Source organism: Bos grunniens, chromosome 28 (genome assembly GCF_055505025.1).
Source record: "Bos grunniens cultivar Pamir isolate PY7600 chromosome 28, Bosgru_T2T1.0, whole genome shotgun sequence".
In the NCBI taxonomy this organism is placed as follows: Eukaryota; Metazoa; Chordata; class Mammalia; order Artiodactyla; family Bovidae; genus Bos; species Bos grunniens.
The window spans coordinates 29,916,417-29,939,349 of NC_141192.1; the positions used below are offsets into that span (position 1 = coordinate 29,916,417).

General features: G+C 38.2%; 1 protein-coding gene across 12 annotated transcripts in view; it reads left to right on the top strand.

The window, feature by feature from the left end:
* Positions 1–22,933, top strand: part of ANK3 (ankyrin 3) — a 759,198-nt gene that overhangs the window by 160,524 nt on the left and 575,741 nt on the right. For 3 of the 12 annotated variants that reach the window (XM_086382408.1, XM_086382381.1, XM_086382414.1), the window contains exon 1: positions 5,962–6,573. The exons of 8 other annotated variants lie outside the window; for them this stretch is intronic. In XM_086382408.1, coding sequence (XP_086238534.1) covers positions 6,511–6,573 — 63 coding nt within the window. In that variant the 5' untranslated portion in view covers positions 5,962–6,510. Of the gene's footprint in view, positions 1–5,948; positions 6,574–22,933 lie in introns of those variants that run through there. One more of the 12 variants, XM_086382392.1, reaches the window with a different exon arrangement.

Genomic DNA, 22,933 nt, shown 5'->3' on the forward strand with positions numbered 1-22,933 from the left:
AGAACAAACTAGCAGGTAGGAGGTATGCAGACATACTCATCTCTAAATCATCATGGTTCAAGTCAAGGTAACATTAACTTTAGTGTAACATTTTAAGGTACTATGAGATATGGCTTAAGATAAGGTTTTTTAAAATCTGATTTTTTCCTAGTTCCTTTTATCTTGTAGGCAAAAGAATAAGGGTCTCAATATTACTAAGTTGATTGGGATGTGGAGAGTGAGAAGCTGCTATTTTGGGTGAACATTTGATGAAAAGAGATACTAACAGAGTTGTGTCTAGCTCTCATCTGCATGACTTTTTTACAATAAGAAAAGAAAGCTCACCACTAACTCTGTGCATTTGGGTGCGGACCCAAACATAAGCTCCATACTGCTCAATCAATTTAATATTAACACTGCTGGAGACTATCTTTTACAAAGCAAGGGAATCTTTAGAATCTGTCACCATGGTTCTTTTAAAACCATTTAGCATCTCTATTGTTATTAAATAAAACACTCGGATTTAGGGAAGATCAAAGAAATGACTCATCAGTCCATCACCTCACAAAAGGATGTATATCTGGCATCTGAATATCACCGGACCTCAAAAGAGATTGTTAGCCTAGTGAAAGAAAATTACCCTGCTCAGAAAATCATGCTGATGAAAATGCAAAGGTTCAGGAAAGAAAACAAACAAAAAGCAAACCACCCATTTACAGGCTATAACTCTTTGAACATTCTGTCTCTCCCTGTTTTACTAATCCACTTTGATTATATCATTATATATTTAATGGGCACATGGCTGAATAATGGGGAGAGAAAGAACACCCAGAACAAAAGAGGAAAATCCTGTCCCGGATCAGCCTGGAGCATTCCAACGTGTTGTCAGAAGTGGAACTACCATATCAAAACTGTCATTTCACGGATAATGGTGCTTAGAGCAAAGCCAGGTTGAAAAAATTGTTTTAGCAATGTATTAATGAGTAGTACAGATGGCCACTGACTATGGCAGAAATCACCGTACTTGAAATGGGTATTTGAAAATGGGCTGAAAACTGAGCTTCAATTCATGGTCTCATTCTCCTGACTCTCATGCCCACTCGTGCTGAATTTGCAGTTGCTCTAAGCAGATATGCAGATATCACTGTGTGTCATTGTTCAGTATGAAGCCTTAAGAAGATTGGAAGCTTGAATACCTAGAGAGTGTTTCTTCAGATGTTTTCACTCACATTAGTGTTATCAAGATAATTGTATAAAGCATTATGGCTTTGATACCTGCAATTATATTGTGGTGGTGTTTTAGTCGCTAAGTTGTGTCCGGCTCTTGTGACCCCATGGACTGTAGCCTGCCAGGCTCCTCTGTCCGTGGGATTCTCCAGGCAAGAATACTGGAGTGGGTTGCCATGCCCTCCTACAGGGGATCTTCCCGACCCAGGAGTCGAACCCAGGTCTTCTGCATTGCAGGCAGATTCTTTACTGAGTGAGCAACGAGGGACGTTTTTTCATATAAGTCATAACTAGGGATGGCCCAGCATTCACGCAAAATAGGATGAGGTAAACACCAGCACCCCACAGCGAGGATTCTATGAGATATACCCCATGAACCCTAGTTATGTGTTTTTTGTTTTTTTTTTTTAGTTTAAAGTATATGTGTAACTTGGAGAAGGCAATGGCGCCCCACTCCAGTACTCTTGCCTGGAAAATCCCATGGATGGAGGAGCCTGGAAGGCTGCAGTCCACGGGGTTGCTGAGGGTTGGACATGACTGAGCGACTTCACTATCACTTTTCACTTTCATGCATTGGAGAAAGAAATGGCAACCCACTCCAGTGTTCTTGCCTGGAGAATCCCAGGGATGGGGGAGCCTGGTGGGCTGCCGTCTATGGGGTCGCACAGAGTCAGACACGACTGAAGTGACTTAGCAGCATATGTGTAACTATTGAGGAGAAGTTTGCTTACTGCTGAATATTATCTCCAACCTCACTGTGGGTTCATTTTACCCTCTCTGAGAAATACTTGTATAGTGAATAGGAAGTCCTTCAAAAGAGGAACTGGTGGAACTACCTCTGGTCCCAGTTCTGCTGTTGGCTGGTCCTGTGACCCCAGAGAAGATCTGTTAGGGCCACAGGTAGGTGAGGAGAGAAAGACATTCAGTTCTTCACTCAGCTCTGAAGATTCCATTTCCAGAAAATAGCTTATTTGCTTGTAGTTTTGTCTTTATCATTACAATTATTTTAAACATTGAGGACTAATGAATGGTATTTAGGGAATGCTATTAGTAAGATTTAGCAACTACTTAGCTTGCCAACTAGCAGTGTAACTTACAGTAAGTACATGACGTCCAACCTTAAAAATAAAACTAGTCTATTCATATAGGTATTTCTGCTGAATTTAAATAAAAAGTGGTTTTTTTAAACTTTTAATTTGATCTACTTTAATTTTAGCCAAGAAATTATATTCGGTGTTTTCAAGTGAATTTTATGGAGAATATATCTTAAATAATTTTGCTTCCTAATAATCCCATCCCTCTCATTTCTCCTATGGTAAGCCACTTTCATTTTAAAAATAGACCTGCTCTACGAGACTTCACTTGGCCCTAGATGTTGTCCTCTTATGCGAGTTATTTAATTTAAAAATAGAACTGTCTCAGTAGATCTGTATCAACTAGTTTATGATCGTTTCTATCTGGAGTAAACTCTAATTACGCAGGCAGTTCTGTGGAGTCATGCTTGGGAGCATTATAATCCAGTTATCTTTTCCTCCTTGGTGATGTGATAGAAGGCTTTTGTGTCCAAGTTGATAATTTCAGTGTATTTAACTTATAAGTTTTTTCTTAGGCTAAATTTAAGTCCCTCGAGGGCTGGGGGAATTTTCTAATTTGGATGAAAAAGAGATTACCGTTGGAAAGTCATTAACATTTAGCATTTTTGTAACAAGTAATCACTGCTAGACTGTTTTTAGATCAACCAAATTACTTTTTAACCTAGAGCAATTTTAATTAAAATTCAATTGTACATTTTGGGCATATTAAAAACAATCAGTATTTCTGTGAGTACGTATTTCTAGAGTATAAGTGTATGAAACACCACTAAACAACAATAAGGAACAATTTTTCTATTTATTGAGTTTAAGTTGTTTTAATTTTTCAACCTTTAAACAAAGTTTGATTTTATAAAAAAAATTTCATATTGTTATAAATTAAATTACTATTGATTTAGTGATATTTTAAGGCCTTAATTCTAAAAAGAAATCCTTTTGCCTTACACTTTTAGAGATGTAATTATTTGTTCCTTCCAAGAAGTCTGGAACTTAAGTTACATAAAATGAATGTAAAAACGTTATACATCACATACTTTTATTATTAATTATATATGTTAACCTAATACAGCATATAGTTTGATACATTTTATGATTATTTTTTGAAACTGGGCTCTCTATCAGACCTGATTATGCAATAAAATGTCTTGAAGTTTTGTTCAGTCAGATTTATGAGTTCATCATCAGCAAGGATAAGTGCTTCCTCAGATGATCTTTTGTAGAATTGTGCTATATGATCCCATCTTGAAAAGTCTTGTTTTTTTCCTATCCAACCAGCAGAGAGCACTTTAGCTTGTAATATGAGCATTATGTATATAAATGAATATAGTCAAGCTCTTGCTTTATCAAAGAAATGGGCCAGACAGTTATCTTCTAAACTATAACCTTACTCTTTTCTGTCAATTTCAGTTTGTTTCATTAATTTCCTAAATTTTGCATTATTTAAACATACTTTCATAGTTTAAAAAAGTTATTATAATGACTTTGTCCCAAAACACAGTCTTGTTATTTGCTTGGTCAAAAATTTCATGTTAGTTGTATTTTGTGTATTTCATAATCCTAATTAGTTTGTAAATTTTTACATGAATGGATTAAATTTAGTCTCAATTTCTGTACACCTTTTTTTTTTTTTTTTTTTTAGAGTTTCATACTCTGTGAATATTCAAATACTTGTTGATAAAGACTTTTCTAGAGAGATGATTCAACTCAGTAAGTGTTTAGACACTAAGAATCAAAATGTCAGAAATCTACTGTAAATAGACATACTGTCTTTGTTGCGTGACTAACGAAGAATGCAGAGATGTTGTTAGCCTGGTTGGTTGTCCTGCTCACATCCTTGACTGTAATCGGAATTTGTCTAAAGCACCTGTTGTTGATTAGTTGCTCAGTCATGTCTGACTCTTTGCGACCCCATGGACTATAGCCTACCAGGCTCCTCTGTCCATGGATTTTCCCAGGCAAGAATACTAGAGTGGCTTGCCATTTCCTTATTCAGAGTATCTTCCTGACTGAGGGATCCGACCTGTGTCTCCTGCATTGGCAGGCAAATTCTTTACTGCTGAGTCACCAGGGAAGCCCGTCTAAAGCATCTACTTCACCTTCTTCCCTTTACAGGGCCACAAAAATAAGCCCTGGCTGATCTGATTGAAGTAAATGAAAGCTTGAGGTGGTATATGTACAGCCAGTTCCCCTATTTTCCTTGTTTTTGAACATGATGAAGGGCTGATCATAGAAGAAGTTGAAAGGTTTATTCCGCTGCGTCATGATTTTCTACTTTTCATTGCATGACAAGAGGAATATTGAGAAACAGCAGCAGAAAGTTAGAAATGTGGGTAGGTAGCAGTTCCAAGTCAGAGCAGAAACGGGTTAGATGCCTGAGGCCATTTGGAATTCTGGCCACACCAGACTTACAGAGATGTGCATTACTGTAATTAAATAATGTGGAACGTCACGGTGGAGAATTAGCTCGAGCAGCTAACCCAGTACTGGTAGAATCCGTGTCGCTCTTTGCAGGGTCACTCACACCCCTGTTTCCCAGCCTGCTGCCATGGGGCTGCCATCTCAAGAATCCCCCATTCTCAGCTCTTTCCAGGGGACTGGTGGTTCAACACATAGGAAGAGAAATGTTAACTGCATATAGACACAACCTCTTTTACAAGACAGGTAAAAAATGGGGAATATTTTAACATAAACATCAATCCTTTTGTTCAATATTTTAGCATCATTTCTTCAAACCAGTGCTAAATCTTTCCACATGCACCCCTGAAAACTGGCCCCTGTGACATGTTTTTCCCTGTAAGGCTGTGCTTTATATTGATTTTAATCCAGTTTCTCCCAAGTAAATATGTTAATATTAATTTTAATCCAATTTCTCCTGAATAAAAATGTTTGAGTGAGGAAATAATATGATTCATTCCTAGCTTCTGGGCCCCTACGGATGGATCTGGCCTTGCTCTCCGTTGTCTTCTCCCCTTTGTACTTGTTCCTGCCTTCCTACCCTGCACCTGTGTCTGTTAACTGCCCAATAACGAGGTCCATCACAATCTTGGTGGTCACCCACAGTAGCTCATAGAACCTCGTTCCTTCCTGAGTTAGTATGTGAATCTGGCACTCTCCAAGAGACATTTAAGTGACAACTTGTGGTAGGAATTCAGCTGTATTTAAATGGATGGAAGGCCTGGTGAGGGAGTTTCCACCTAGATATGAAGCCCCCGGATACTCAGGAAACATCCCGAAGCCTTGGGCTCAGGATGGCCTGCAGTGGGGCAAGTGTAATGTGTAATCATGGTCAAGAAGCACAGAATGTGTCTGCCACATAGACAGCAGCCTTGCTGTTAGTAGTTCCTGACTATTCTGGAGGAGTTCTAGTTGGGTGGTTGGTGTATTCATGGAGGGACACCAATACTTAAATATGAACGGTTGTAAATTGGGGATAGAGCTTCCTGTAATTAGCCTTTCTTCAGGAATCTTTAATTGAAGGTTGGCTGTTTGCCCATCTTTTGGCTTATCCCATTACAAAAAGGTAATCATGGAGAAAGTGTAATGTGTGGTTTTTCAACTAGTAGTAGGTCTCTTTTATTGTTTGAATCATTGAGTGTTTCTTAAGAACCAGTAACCCGATCTTTTATCACTCCCGGGACCGCCTCCTCCTCTGCTCTGCCGATGCATTCAACACATGTGTTCGCCTGGGAGGCCCAGCAGCACCAGAGCAATTTACATTCGGTTTCCCAGCCTGCGAGGAGCAGCAAATCAGCCTCTGGGAAGGCTTCGGAGACTTGTCGGCGGTCTGTAGCTTATTTCTGTGAGGCTGTGTGTGTGTGTGTGTGTGTGTCTGTGCGTGTGTCTGTTTCTCTCTCTCAGCATTTACAGGCTGGAATTACCGTGGAGGAACAAGCAACAGAGTGTTGTCAAGATTTTATCTCAGGGTAATGATTAGTTAAAAATGAAAGGCTGAGATACTGATTTTCGGTAGAGGAAGAATTGACCGTTTGATGTAGAAACCCCCACTTTTCTTCCTGAGGCAAGCTGAACAGGGCGACTGCAGCCCGTGGCTCTGACAGCAGTAGGGGCTGGGTTTCAGCGGTGGCTGCTGGCCTGGGGAGCACCCGTAAATGGACTTGGGGCTCAATGCTGTGACTCTTTGTCGTGGCTTTGGATGTGGGAGTACCGGTGGTGATCTGCTGTCTTTTATAAACTCACCTGATTTAAAGGAAAGATGAGTGAAGAACCAAAGGAGAAAAACGCAAAGCCTGCTCACAGGAAGAGGAAAGGGAAAAAGGTAAGAAATGAATAAGCAACATGTTCTCTTGTATTGTTCTCTGGCTCCGGGGAGAGTGATCTCTAGGCTGGATTTTTCAGAGATGGGATTTTACGAAGCTGCTAGAATCAGAATGCTTTTGTTTTCCTGGGCTATTAATGGGTGTGTTCTGTGTTAGGGGAAAGCATCACAACTCGGATACATTGCTAAAATATTTCCACAGTTAAATATAGTCATTTAGGTTTCACTGAAGTGGTGTGTTTTTCATAGTGATATTCAGGATTATTAAGTAAACACATGTCCTAATTATGTGGGTGGGTTTTTTTTCGCCTTTAAATTTTCCAGAATGCTTATTAATCAACAGGGTACAATTACTAATGAATATTATTACGGTATAGATGTTAACTTTAATACGTATATTAAGCCGACTGAGGGAAACCTATAGTTATACTTTAAAATTGCAGCATGGAGGTGAACTCCATTTTAATTATTGATCAGCTTATGGCTGACAAATCTCAGGTTTGCAATTGACTCTGCAGTAGTACAGCCCTGTGCCAAATTTGTCCATTGTAATTTACAAAATCAATTTTCTTTTCCATATAAATTGAAGAATCTTTGAAATAGTAATAGGAGGTGATTATTGTAAACCTGTAGATTCATTTTGATTTTCTTGCCTGTGTATATCTTGAAATGTTCTCCTAACTTTTTCATACATTTTGAAATGGGTGGGGGTTGTAATTCCCTAGGTCTGACATTTGCTTTTGATCCACTGTGGTTTATAAACTGGCTTCCATAGGGCGTGCCATGGGTGGAAAAGACAGTTGTATATATGTAACAAAGAAAAACAAATCCTTAAAATAGGATTCTAGTTTATAGCTGTTGAAGAAAAATGTGGACGATATTTTTTTGATCCATACTCAAAATTTTCAGATGTTATTAGGACAGTTATATGTGATTAGCACTATTATATGTAATTGTGACTCTTTAAATGCTTCCTTGACTCAGTGTAATGTATGCTCAGCCAGTGGACTCATAGAGCATGGTTGTTATAGTGGAGAAGATAAAGATTTCAACCTCTCGTTGAATTGTCAGGCATTTAAAATTTTTTCATAATCTCTTCATTATTTATGAAAAGGTTCATTTGAATATGGTGTTCTTAAAAGAGCTACGCTCAGCAGACTACTCTGAGGACATACTGACCAACATGCCAACATTCTAGGGCAGTGGTTCGACATCCTACAGATGGTGAAGCTGTGCACACTGACTTGAAGTCAGCCCTGACTCCCCATGCATTGTCTCCTCGGGGGTTGATGATGTTGCAAAGGTGCTGTCCTGATTTCCCAAGGGAGCAGGTCGCAGCTGCTCAGCACATATGATTTGTTTAATGCCTGGCAGGATGGTTCTGGTCTCCAGGAAAGGTGTCAGCTTTGCTCATGTTTATGAGATATGGCCTTAAGTGTCTGACAGGCTCCACCATGACTCTCAGCAGTGTCACAGGGAGCCAGACAGACATCATGAGTCCTGACAGTGCAGCCCAGATTAAAGTGAGCAGTGGCTGGGTCAACTGTAAATCATTGAGCTTTTCATTGGAATCCTTTAACATGGGTTCTTTTTTTCTCTCTTCCTTGAAATTTTTCCATCCATGTTCCATTTCTCCTCCTATTAGGTTATCGTGCTCAGAGCACAATTTAAGTCAGTTACTCTGAGCTCTTCCATACTCTGCCAGCTGCTGCCAGGGCGGGCCCTCTTTCCAAAAGCCTTCCTCCTCACTCTGCCCCAGGTTCTGCCCTAGGACCTTCGAACCACCTCCCCACCGCCGCCAACATGCTCAGTGAAATCCAAATTCCTGAACACAGCTTGAGGCCCTTCCCAGTCTTACCAGCACCCACATCCTGGGCTTTTTCCCCTCTTCACCACTGACTTCATTCACATCTGATTCCATCCACTGAAGTTCCTCTAGGTTCTTGAATCAACCCTTCTGATGCTTATCTTTTATCTGTGGAGAAAACATTTCTGTGCCAGCCTACTTGGTGAAATCCTACCCATCCTTGCAGGTCCAACCTGGATCTCATCTTTTTTCTTGAAATCTGTTGATTCACCCTAGTTAGAAGTCAGCTGCTCTTGTGGATGGACACAGCACCAGATACTATCAGGACACCTGACACAGTTCTACTTTTTTCCCCCCCAAGTTATCATGTTCCTTTGATCACATTAAACCTACTGGTACTCACCTCAGGAGGCACTCAGCATATTCCTTGTATACAGTTGACACTTAATAGATTTCTCATTGAAGCTATCTCTACCATTTGCCGAACAGAACTCACAAAAATTTTTAGTGTTAGAACAGATGCATGTCTATTTTAAATTAATAGGCCTTTTCTTCCCATATTTTCTGGATAAAGGGTACAATAGGATTTGTTTTTAAACAAACACACACACAATTATGTGTGTGTGTTGTAATTTCCATTTCCTTGTAAACCAAATTTTTCTCAAGGTCTCTGGGTGTTTCAGATGACCTACACTGCAGCATTGGTGGGTGTGGTCAAACGAAAGCATTTCAGGTGGGAGATACATGAAACTTGCCAAATTTCATTGCAGTAAGCTACCCAAGTATTTAAAATTTGTCCTAGTTACTTATGGAATCATTTTAATATAAAATTTAGTGTGGAATCTTTTTTTATATAGGAATATATCTCAAAATGGTCTTAAAAATTATGTTGGTACGGAGTGTTTTCAGAACAGATCACATGCTTAGGGCATTTGGGTATAATGTCTCTCATGAGATGATTAATATTGGAGTCAGCCAGATAACTCTGATGGAATCATTATATTATTCCTTTGTTAGCACAGAGTGAGTATTTTGTATTTTGCTCAGGAATATAAGGATTGAAAGTGATGTTAAGAAATGATTTTTCTGATAATTTTTATATTTTGTGTGAAGAGGATGTGTGTGTGTGATGTGTGTTTTCACATTCCATTTCCTGTTTCTCTTTATGCTGGTTGCAAGAGAAGGATTTACTGCAAGATAGAAGACCTAGGCCCTGATGTAGTCCTGCTTCTAACTTAGTATCATGTGTTGGATAAAGCAATCAAACTCTTTACTGATAAAATAAGGTTCATATACCTGTCATAGCTATTGGGGATATTATGAAAGTAAAATAAAGCTAGTAGGGTTATATTTTCAAAGAGGTTTTGAAATGGAAACATCCAAATTCAAAGTGGTTATCATCATGGAATTTCAAACTTGCTGAAGAGTGGCTGTTTCTATAGCAGAAATGTGACAAGTGAGGACATATTATTCCAGCTGATATTATACTGCCAGAGGTGCCTAGTTTAACTAGACACCAGAGAGTAAGTGTAAAAGTGGCATGTAATGATTTTCTTTATTTACCACCTGCATTAGCCAGCTCGGGATGCCATAACAAAATGCTGTAGCCTGAGTGGCTTAAGCAACAGAAGTGTATTCTCTCACAGCTCTGGCGAGTGGAAGTCTGAGGTCTGGTGCCAGCATGATGGGGTTCTCGTGGGTCTCTTCCTGGCTTTTAGACGGCTGCCTTCTCTCTGTGCGCATAATAGCTTTTCCTTGGTGTGTGCAAATGAAGGTCTCGCCCTCTCTCCTCCTTCTTATAAGGCCACCACTCCTGTTGGGTTAGGACCCACCCTTATGACCTTGTTTCACCTTAATTCCCCCTAAAAGCCCGGTCTCCACTTAATAGTCACTTAAAGGATTAGGACTTCCACATGTGAATTAGAGGGGTGGGGAAATGCAATTCCAATCCACAGGAGCATCCAAAGATGGTTCCAAGGAAGTCTGGTTTTCAAATTAAATATGCTTAATAAAGCATGTGACGGTGATTAAAGCCCTTTCAGTTAACTCAGTGATTCAGCAGGTGTTATATAGTGGAGATGCTATGTATTGGGCTGGAGCAGAATCCAGGCACAAAGAGTAAGGGTATCAAATAATTTATAGCTGAGTTTAGGTTCCGCTGGCGCAGAAAGGAGGGACTAGTGAATCCATTTGAGGATGACATCAGGGAAGGATAGACAGAGGGAGGCCTGCTCAAATTGATGTTTCAAAGATATGTGCTTTTCAAGTGTTCCCCAGAGGGTAGGAGGCTTCCAGATAGACAGTGGGGGATGAAAGAGAAAGATCTGAAGTAGGCTGGTGTGCTTAGGGATCTAAACAATAGTACAGTGGTGTGTTATCTTAAGACATGGGAATGGAGAAAAAAACAAGGACCATCTCAAGGAGTTTAAGCTAAATACCTTTTTTTTTTTTTCGGTCCTGGTATTTAACAAAAGGCTTTAAGCAGATGAGTGATCAAAGTAAGATTTGCTTTTTAGGAAAACATCCCTAGTGTTTGGTAGACATGCTTGGTCTGTATTTTACTCCATCATTCCATCTAGTAGGAATACATGTCATTATGTCATATAGTTTCATTGCCAATGATTAGTGTGGAATTAGTCTCTTGAGTCTTTTCAGTGATTTATTTTATTTTTTTTAGTGTCAGATTGAAGAAAAATGCTTATTTAGACCCTAGCAGGTAATGAGTACAGTGAGTTTGCTTTTTTTTAGGATATTTCAATAAAGGGATTTTCATCATTTTAGTTCAGTTGCCTTTTTCATCTTTAGAATCCAAAATAATTTGCTCTGTGTGAATTTTTATTTAGAGTTTTTTTTCTTCTTCTGAGGGTAGACATCACAACATTCTCTCTTTTTCTCTTATGCCATGTCCTTGCCTTATGTATGAGAGCTGTCCTTGTTTCTTCTCTGATGTAGCTTAAATTATCGATGTGTACTCATTTCTTGAGGGATAGTCAAGGGAATGTTCATTTTTGATTTTCATTCAGTATTCCTAATGCTCCTGAATTTTCATTGTTAATGAAATGAGAGTCTCTCATGAGAGTGCTTTGAATACCTAACTCCCGCTTTTAAAGTGATGCTGGGCTGTCATATCAAAAGCATATGGCAGTTATTTCGACCTGTAATTTTTATTTGTGTGTTTGGACATTGTTCAATTTGCTCACAACTGCTCCACGAGCAAATAACCTCTTGAAGTGTTTTGTTGGTGTTTGAGAAGAGTTATTTGAATTATGATTCACTGAGCTGAGCATGATCATGTGTCCAATGCCCTGTAACTTCTGAGGGGCTAATGATACACTCCCCTGCAAGTGGTTTGCATATCTTTTATATGCATTTATATGCATTAATATCAAATGTTTTTTCTCAATTTTTTATAGTTAGAAAGTAAATTGTATTAGTCTCATAATATTCTTCCTCTTGATTGTTAATCTTTCTATCACAAATGCTATCAACTTTATAGTTCATAGGCCCTTCAAATGTGTCAGAAGCAGAAATTTTGACTCTTCCAATAACTAATTTATAATGGTATTTTCCTGAACTTAGCATTGGAGTTTGCTCCTTTTAATACACAGATTTCCATGTTCTCTTTGTTCAAGTTTTTTGTGCTTTTGAAACTTTCCTTTTGTAGGGAGAGATTGAATGGATTAAGAGAACCTGGGAAATTACTTCTTGATTTCAGAATTTCATAAAATAATAGATCATACTGCCTTTAAAAAATCAAATATAGTGAGGTAGGTTACCTGGAGGTTTTTTTTTTTTCAAATTTTTTGTTAAAGCTTGGTATAAATGTCTTTTATGTGTAGCAGTAGCCCTATGGCCCAGGCTCTGAGCATGGCTTTTAAAGCAAGGGACTATCATTCCACAGGTTCACAATCCCTTCGCCATAATTTCGGAATCCAAAACAAAAACCTGAAAAATTTTTCCTATCTTCTTTGGCGGTAAAATCTGACCTAAGCTGAACTCATCTGGCAACAAACCTGTACTGACCTTATGTGAAGCTATTTATAGTCTTTATTTATCCTCCTTAGTATGAATATTCATATGTTTTGCTCCAGAAGTAAAAATCCTTTGTTTATGGGGTACTGTCTATAGTACTGGTATATACCGTTCTAAAATCTGAAAGGTTCTGAATTCCTAAGTGTTTCCGGCTGCAAGGAGTTCAGATGTGTGAATCTGTACTGACTTCTGAGCTGGGGCTGAGGATGAGCCAGGAAGACTAAAGGTTAGCTTGGAGTGTGGGGGAGGGGGCCTTTTGTCCTTAATAAATTCCAGATAGAATGGAGCTCTGTAAGGCCGGGTGCTGTATCAAAGGTCCCTAATGCAGTTTTCAATCTTGTAGGAAAAATTATTTCCAGGTGCATTCTTACAGATACTGGCTTGCTTAGTAATAAATCTGAACATTTGGACAGGGTGGGGGAGGGTTTTTGAAGATGTTTATAAAGCATGTTTTTCTTTTCTTTTAAAATTTTTATATAGTGAATTGTGGCTTGTCAATAAGAAGGAAAAAGAAAAGGTCCTAATGTGTTGTTTATATTTTTTAGGAAATTTTCAATTTTTTATTGTTCATCACCATTTGATGAGGTGATTTAAAATAACCCAGTTAATAATATGTTCTAAAAGAAAAGATACATACTTTGAAGAAATTATTGTTTAAATTGTTGTGCCTACTTGTCAAGAAAATACTGTTAATTATATGAAGGATAATTCATTTCCCACAGTGAGCACATAAAATGACTTTCTCTGTCATCTATCTTAAAGAAAAATTCCCATTTATGGGCATATTTTTTACCATCACTTAATTTTTTAAAGTTTTCATCCTACTTTTCCTCTCATTTCACATAATTGTAAATATAAAGCAATTTATTACATGGCTGTGCTAATAGCTTAAAGTCTAGGCGTTTCTCTTGATTCCTTTGCCTCTGTTTTGTAACTCGTTATGGATTCCATCGGTGCTTCCCACACCTGGGGAAGCAGCAGCAACAAAGCATACTTAAAACATGCTGTCATAAGGCATCTCTTCAGTATTTTAGAGATACCAGATGATATGCTGGCTTTTACAGTATCCTTAAGAGAAATAAAACTCTAAATCATTTATGTAGCTTTAATGCTTGAGTAGAGTTTAAATTGGGAAGTCAGTTTGCTGAAGGCGGGCTGTCTCTGTAGGTAGTCTCAGAACTTTCACCCTTTACTCCTTCACAACTCACTTGTCTTTTAATTGCCTGTTCCACAGCACATGAGAGATGTTGGTCTGGCATTTCTGCCATGTGTGTGTTTAAAATAAAGTATAATTTTTCCAAAAAGTATGAGCAAACTCTGGGAGATAGTGGAAGACAAAGAAGCCTGGTGTGCTGCAGCCCTTCAGGTCACAAAGAGTTGGACATGACTTAGTGACTAAACAACAAATAATCTTGAAAAGCTGCTTTATAGATGTATTGATGGTTTATCATTTTGGTCCTGCCTTGATACCATACCATTTGTTTTTTCAACAAATGTTTTTAGAACACCTATGACTCTAGGTGCAAGGGATTCATCAGGGAACAAGATAGACAATAAAGTGGATCCTAGCAGTAAGTCAAAAGACAAATTCCACAAAAGGCAGCTATTAACAAAGAAAAAAATCAGAGAAGGGACACCTCCTATAGCCAAGGTGACAGGAAAGGCCTCCCTGAGAAGGTGACCCTTGAGCTGTGAGCTCAGGGGACTTGGTCGCTCTGGAAAGATAACATTTTAGGCAGAAGGAACTGTTCGGGAAAAGGTCGTCTGTGGTGTTTGGGTCCTGAGGAAAGAACATCACTTTAATGGACTTATGAACTTTAAAGATATCTACACACAGCTCTCAAATGTTTTTTGTTCCCTTCCTGGAATTCAGTTAATGTTTTGTTTTTTAAGGGTAAAGGATAATATTTTAAGGAGTCAGCTTTGGATCTCTGGTATCTGAACAGTATAGCATCAGGTGAACTTGGGAAAATGATGAGCTTTTATTCCACTTTTCACTTTCCGTTCAGTGCTACCCATTGTTAATGATTTTTGTCTTAAGTACAGTGTGAGGAAGTTAAAAACTACTTGCAGAAACCCGCATCTCTCTTTTTTATGGGAGTATAATTGCTTTACAATGTTGTGTTAGTTTCTTCTGTACAACACAGTGAATCTGCTATTTATATATGTATATATATATACACATATATCCGCTTTCTCTTGAGTTTCCTTCCCACCCCCCATTCCACCCTTCTAGGTCATCACAGAACACCAAACTGAGCTCCTTGTGCTATATTGCAGCTTCTCATTAGCTGTCTGTTTTACACATGGCAGTGTATATATGTCAATGCTACACTCTAAGTTGGTCACACCCTCTCCTTCCCCTACTATGTCCACGAGTCTGTTCTGTATGTCTGAGTCTCTATTCCTGCCCTGCAAATAGATTTAGCAGTACCATTTTTCTAGATTCCATATATATGGATTAATACACAGTATTTGTTTTTCTCTTTCTGACTTACTTCACTTTGTATGACAGACTCTAGGTTCATCCACATCACTACAAATGATCAAATTTTAATCCTTTTGATGTCTGAGTAATATTCCATTGTATATATATACCACATCTTCTTTATCCATTCATTTGTGGATGAACATTTAGGTTGCTTCCATGTCCTTTATATTGTAAATAGTGCTGCAGTGAATACTGGTAAAACCCATATCTCTAAGCGTCCAATTAACAATTACTTTCCTGCTGGTACACAGTCTACCTGATAAATTAGAAATACAAATAAAGGCACACATCAGAAACTGAATTTAATAACCCTTGATGTGATTGTTTATATACAGCAATTTTTGCAAGGCACATGTAGGTAGTGTATGAAATATACATTGCCTTAGAATATAGACTCCACAATATTATGTCATATTTACTGTAAGCATTTTGTGGATGCTTAATGAAAAACTGAGCCCAGCAGAAGGCACAGTGGTAAAGAATCTGTACAAGATATGGGTTCAATCCTTGGGTCAGGAAGATCTCCTGGAGTAGGAAATGGCAACCCACTCTAGTATTCTTGCCTGGAAAATTCCATGGGCAGAAGAGCCTGGTGGATTGCAGTCTATGAGGCCACAAAGAGTCGAACATGACTGAGCAGCTGAGTACACACACACACACACACAAACACAATGAAAAATTAAGTGATGATTGTAGCAAACCAAGCTCATTCCTTGACACAAAGCTTAATCTCTAGATAATTTATCCAACAATATTGTGTAATTTCCCTTTTTAATTTTCATAATCCTAGCTTATTTAGTCTTTGCATTCAGTGATTTCATCACTAGATAATTTACATTGGCCTTTTACAAAATTGAAAAATCTATGAAGCATTATCATGTTATCTTCAATGATGATGTCACTGTTTTTCAGTCTAGTTGGTTTTAACATAGTTGTTGTTCAGTCCCTAAGTCATGTCTGACTATTTTCAATCCTATGGACTGTAGCAAGCCAGGCTTCCTGTCCTTCACCATCTCCCATAGTTTGCTCAAACTCATATCCATTGAGTTGGTGATGCTATCTAACCCTCTTATGCTCTGTGGCCCCCTTCTCCTTTTACCTTCAATCTTTCCCAGCATCAGGGTCTTTTCCAATGAGTAAGCTTGTCACATCAGATGGCCAAAGTATTGGAGCTTCAGCCCTTCCAGTGAATATTCAGTGTTGATTTCCTTTAGGATTGACTGATTTGATCTACTTGTAGTTCAAAGGACTCTCAAGAGTCTTCTCAAGCACCACAATTTGAAGGCATCAGTTCTTCAGCACTCAACCTTCTTTATGATCCAACTCTCACGTCTGTACATGACTGCTGGAAAAACCATAGCTTTGACTATACGGATCTTTGTCGGCAAAGTGGTATCTCTGCTTGTTAATATGCTTTCTAGGTTTGTCATAGGTTTCCTTCCAAAGAGCAAGCGTCTTTCAATTTCATGACTGCAGTCACCATCCACAGTGATTTTGGAGCCCAAGAAAAGAATATCTGTCACTGTTTCCACTTTTTCTCCTTTAATTTGCCATGAAGTGATGGGACTGGATGCCGTGATGTTAGTTTTTTGAATGTCAAGTGTTAAAGCCAGCTTTTTCACTCTTCTTTTTCACCCTCATCAAGAAGCTCTTTAGTCTCTTTGCATTATGCCTTTAGAGTGGCATTATCAGCATAGCTGAGGTTATTGTTATTTCTCCTGGCAGTCTTGATTCCAGCTTGTGATTCATCCAGTATGGCATTTCACATGCTGTACTCTGCATACAAGTTAAATAAGCAGGGTGACAATATACAGCCTTGACGTACTCCTTTCCTAATTTTGAACCAGTCCGTTATTCCATATCCGGTTCTAAGTGTTGCTTCTTGACCTGCATGTAGGTTCCTCAGGAAACAGGTTAGGTGTTGGCAATTTGATCTTGGGTTCCTCTGCCTTTTCTAAACTCAGTTTGTACATCTAGAAGTTCTCAATTCACATACTGCTGAAGCCTAGCTTGAAGGATTTTGAGCATAGCCTTGCTCGCATGTGAAAAGAGCTCAATTGTATGGTAGTTTGAACATTCTTTAGCATTGCTTTTCTCTGGGATTGGAATGAAGCATGAACTTTTCCAGTCCTGTGAGTTTTCCAAATTTGCTGATATATTGAGTGCAGCACTTTAACAGCAGCATCTTTTAGGATTTGAAATAGCTGAGCTGGAATTCTATCACCTCCACTAGCTCTGTACTTAATAATGCATCCTAAGGCCCACATGACTTCACACTCCAGAATGTCTGGCTGTAGGTGAATGACCACACCATTGTGGTTATCTGGGTCATTAACACCTTTGTTATATAGTTCTTTTGTGTATTCTTGCTACATCTTCTTAATTTTTTCTGCTTCTGTTAGGTCCTTACTGTTTCTTCCCTTTATTGTGCCCATCCTTGCATGAAGTGTTCCCTTGGTATCTCCAGTTTTCTTGAAGAGATCTCTAGTCTTTCCCATTCTATTGTTTTCCTCTATTTCTTTTAACTGTTAACAACGAAGAAACATTAAAGAGGCGTACAGATGTTGAATCATGATAGTCTGATTATTAATGAAAAAGATTTTGTGTATAATTATAGGTAATTAAAGGAATCATGTATTCAAGCAAATATTTATGAATAACTTCAAAGTTTCTTTTTAAAAACAAAAGCAACTGCAGTTTTTATTTTATGGATTCCCACCCCACTGCCCCCACAGAAATGTTTATCAGAAATTTAATGGATTGCCTCCTACTATACATGTGGGGTTATTTCACTCAATCTGTTGTTTTGGACAAATAGAGAAGCACAGGAAACAGCTTGGTTTCAGATATTCAAAGTTCCCTGTTCTCAACCATTTATCAAGGCTCATCCTCCTCACCTGTTCTTTATGTCTTAAAACTAGAATATATGTAGATGCCTTTTACAGGTTCCAGGATTCCAGACTTTCTTTTTAAAAATTTGCTAGTAAGTGTTTTGACGAATTGAGTTATGTGAGTGTGCTTGAAATAGGTGCTACCGACTTGTGTCAACACATTTGTGCTTGAGAAGTTTTCACTGTCTTTCACAGAATTTTGCTATTTTAGGGGTTCTCTAGAACAAAGCTCTAAAAATTAAGGTCTTCCATACTGTTGAAGTGTAAAAATTATGAAATGTCATTTTAATTGCTTACATTGACAAGTTATCTTTTCATAATTCACCTGAGGAAAATGCATTTAACACTGATCCCTTATCTCTATATAGAAAAGGTGTTTGGGGGTAATCTTTAGGTATTGTATTACCATTCTTGATGTAATTTATAAACATGCCAATTACAGTTTTCTCTTTAGAAAGAAGATATACTAATGTAGCTGTATATTAAATGAATGGGTCAACACGTGCTTTTATATTCCACCTTTAAAGCTTTTTTTTCGATGATCTTTAAAGTGTGAGATCTCCTAAAAATATTATGATCATGGCTTTATGGTCAAAGGAGGATACTCTTCCTAGTGAATTGGCAGGAGACGAGAACAGTCACATACACTTGAGTACGAAAGCCCTTGTTTGCTAGTTTGTAGAATGGGGATATTTCGCTTATGTAGAGGTTTAATGTGATGATAAAAATTGTATATGTCAAGTGTCTAGCACAACTCTTGGCCCAAAATAGGCATATGGCATAGAGTAGCTGTGGCAGTCATTAGTGTCAAAAGCATTGCTAGTATTGGATTAGTTTGGGTATACTTACTACCTGTGAGGAAAAGCAAAATTTGACAGATACAGTTTGTCATCTCCCCAAATCAGAATTCTTTTAATCGTTTTCATATGACTTCTTCTCTTTTCTTCTTTACAAATCAGGATAGCTTGTTTCATGATGATAAAATTAATTTGTAATGTCTATTTCCTACCACTTCAATAAGAAAATGGTAAATTTGTCTTCTAAACACAATGATCTTTAAAAAAAAAAGATCTTTTGACTTGTTTTCAAAAATTGCTTAGTCTATCTTTAGTGAAATTTTGATTTAGAAACAGATTTATGGAACATACTGCATGATAATCATAAAAATGGGCAGAGTTTTCATTATATCTTTGCATAATGTTAACTTCTGATGGCGCATGTTAAATGGGGTTTCGATTGTCAATGTTTGTATACTGACATGGTAGTGTATGCTTTACTCTTGTGTTTGTGGTCTAGAAATCCCCCACTCTTCATTTAACTTAACTATTTAGGATGAGGGAACAGGGTGGTATGGAAGAGAGAATAACATGCTGAGGATTTTCTTCTTGTCTCTGGTGTAACAGCAGCAAGAGGTGGTGTGGTGGAAGGAATATGGGATTTAAGGATGTTTACATTGAAGACATTTAAGACAATTTATATGAAAGTAGAAACTTGTTCAGTGAATTTATCTGTGTGACATTGAACTGAAACTTCCCCTTTTCTAATTTCTGAAATGTAATTGAACCCGATTGTACCTTTGACACTTAACATTGCTTTCTACTAAAGACACTGAATTTGTATTTTCAAAGCTGTCATGTGATAGGCGAGCTTTGGGGTGGTGTCCCTTGTATTTTCTGGAAGGAGGCAGAGGCCTCAGAGAACCCCACCTTCTTGTAGTTCGTTGTTCTCTTTTAGTCGACATCTCTAATGTTATTTTGCCTCTAACACCATAGACCCGTTATTTCCCAAATTTGCATTCCAGTTTTTGTGTTTTTAGAATTGAAGTGTCAAGAAAACAAGAAAGATCTCCTGATCTTTCACCTTTCAAGTAGAATCCAATTGCCATCCATTATTGTATTCAACAACATCACCACATGAAAACATTCTGAAGTTAAAACGTGGCATCTAGGTCAATGTTAGAAAGAACACACCATTTGATGACACAATGAGTAGTTGGCTCTTAATTTCTAGGCCTTTCATTGAAATCCATTCAGGGACAGTTTGTTCATGGTTGACATCAAGATTGTGGACAGTTGGTCATTCTGACTTTTTTTTTTTTTTGCCGCAGTAAGATACATACAGCATAAAATTTACCACTACAGCTGTTTAAAAATGAGACTCAGTGACATTCACTCCATTCAAAATGTTGTGTAACCATCACCAGTACCTAGTTCCAGAACTTTTTATCACCCCAAATGGAACCCCTGCACACATTAAGCCATCATTCTATATTCCCTCTGCCCCCAGCTCCTGACGGCTACTGATCTGCTTTCTTTGTCTATGGCTTTATGCCTGTTCTGGATATTTCATATGAGTGGTTTATATAATACATGTCGTTTTGTCTCTGGCTTCTTTCACTGGGCATATTTATCCGCGTTCTTACATGTATCAGAACTCTTTTCCTTTTTAGCTAAATAATATTCCATTGTATGGAAATCCACTTTTGTCTAGCCAATCATCTGTGGATGGAAATTTGAGTTATTTCTATTTTTTGGCTAATGTAAATAGAACTGCAATGAACATTTGTGTATGAGGTTTTGTTTGAACATCTGTTTCCAGTCCTTTTTTTTTGTTTGTTTGTTTGCTTTTGGTCACACTGCGAGGCTTGCAGGATCTTAGTTCCCCAACCAGGAATTGAACTCAGGCCCTGGCAGTGAAAGCTCTAAGTCCTAACCACTGAACTGCCAGGGGATTCCTGTTTCCAATTCTTTAGGGTATATTCCTAGGAGTAGTTGCTTGCTCATATAGTAATCCCATAAACATTGTAAAACCAATTGAAGAACTGTCAGAATGTTTGGTATCTATTGTGTTCATATTTTGATTATCTATTCAGTTATATGCTAGATTATTCTTTTGCAGTTTGGGGGCTAAATTATAGTGAACATTTCTATATCCTTATTAGATAGAGAGAGATAGTAGAAAGTTTGTAGAGAAAGACATTCACACTCACTCAGTCAGTCAGTTCAGTCGCTTAGTCGTGTCTGACTCTGCAACCTCATGGACCGCAGCACGCCAGGCCACCCTGTCCATCACCAACTCCCGGAGTCCACCCAAACCCATGTCCATTGAGTCGGTGATGCCATCCAACCATCTCATCCTCTGTCATCCCCTTCTCCTCCTGCCCTCAATCTTTCCCAGCATCAGGGTCTTTTCAAATGAATCAGCTCTTCGCATCAGGTAGCCATAGTATTGGAGTTTCACACTCACTGATCTACTGCAAATAGAGAAAATAGCCCCTACTGGACTTGCAGTGAATGGAGCAGGTATACCCTGAAGCATTGGAGAAAACTAAAATCATCATCTTGGGAACATTCCTGCTGAGAACTTTTATTCGAAATATGAAGTTTGAACAGTGGCAGTACCGAGAAACTTTGCCATCTGTGTTATATCCCATAGCACAGATCCTTGGCTGTCCCAGATGAGAGCATGTGAAATGGAATCTCCACATGAGGCCAGAAAAATAGATGGTGCGTTTAGCCACATCTGGCTTCAGGTTTCTCCCAAAGACAAGTAATTTAGAGGCTTAAAATATCGGCCGACCTGTGTATTACGTATGTTTATTATTAACTGTGGGGCAAACAGTATATAATTTTCATTTTGTAGTGTAGCTTTAGTCATTCTCCATTGTTTTTCTTGCAATATCTGGAAACAGAGGTTGCTGCTGTAAATGTACAAAGAGGTTTCTGAACCAGGTGCAGTGGGACTGACAACTAGAGTCACTGTTTGGGCCAGCTTTTTGGGGCAAAACCAGGTGAGCTGTGGGCTTCCCTGGTGGCTCAGATGGTAAAGAATCTGGCTGCAATGCTGGAGACCTGGATTCGATCCCTGGGTCGGGAAGATCCTCTGAAGAAAGGAATGGCAACCCACTCCAGTGTTCTTGCCTAGAAAATTCCATGGACAGAGGAGCCTGGCAGGCTATAGACTATGGGGTTGCAAAGAGCTGGACATGACTAACATACAGAGGTGAGCTGTACCACTGAGAGTTTCCTCCAAGAGTTACCTAATAGTGATTATAAGAGCTACCGAAGGTTGATGGCAAAATAAACAAGTTATTGCCTGTTTTGCTCTGTGGTAAACACTGCAGGCGAGAGAAGTTTGGGAAAGATATTTGTTTGTGGGTCACATGATCTTTATAGAAGAAGCAGGAAAATCCCCAAGGTATTAGATTTCTAAATCTCTTCTAGGTAGCATAGGTATTTTGTTGTTTTTCTTTTCTTTCTTCCTTATTTATTTATTTTTTTTTTTGGTGGTACTTAACCTTATGAAAATGGCAATCCACTCCAGTACTATTGCCTGGAAAATCCCATGGACAGAGGAGCCTGGTAGAGAGGAGTCCATGGGGTCGCAAAGAGTCGGACACGACTGAGCAACTTCACTTTCACTTTCACCAACCTTATGAAAACATGCAATTAGTCAAGTTATTCCACTGTCCGCTGGGCAAAACTAGTGTTACCCTATAGATCATGTTATAATACTGAGGATTTAAAATTAACTATTCTGGAAAACCTAAATTATAACCCGAAAAGTTTTATAATTTCAATTCTAAGAGGATAGATTCTAATAAAATATGGCCCCCCTTTCTAAATGTTGTCTTAAAATTTCTTGTTTTAAATTTATAACAGGAAATTTTTTATAGTTCCTATTCTTACCTTTTTTCTTCTTTATTACCTACCCTCTTCTCTAAGAATTTTAAGCTCACATCTCACTTAATGATGGAAGGAAGACAAGACTGAAAAGTTAGAAATATTCTTCCCAAGAGAATCAAATTAGAAGCTATTTTGTATTGTAATTTCAAATAAAATTTTCTCTAAGTCTCTTCTAGGGTCTTATATGATACAAGTATATTGACTCATGATTTTGATGTGATATTATAACATATAACTTAGAAAAGTATGAAATAATTATGAAAACTGTATGTAATTATAAGGCTAGTACTATAAAGATAAATGGTAACCTGTGGTTGATTTTTATCAGGAAAGTAAGCTTATTAGTAAGCAGATATAGGAGAAAAATCCACATTGGAATGCAACTTGATACATATTATTAAAGATGTCAGTGTCTATTAGGTGGATTTTAGTTTATTTTAAAATGAGATTCACC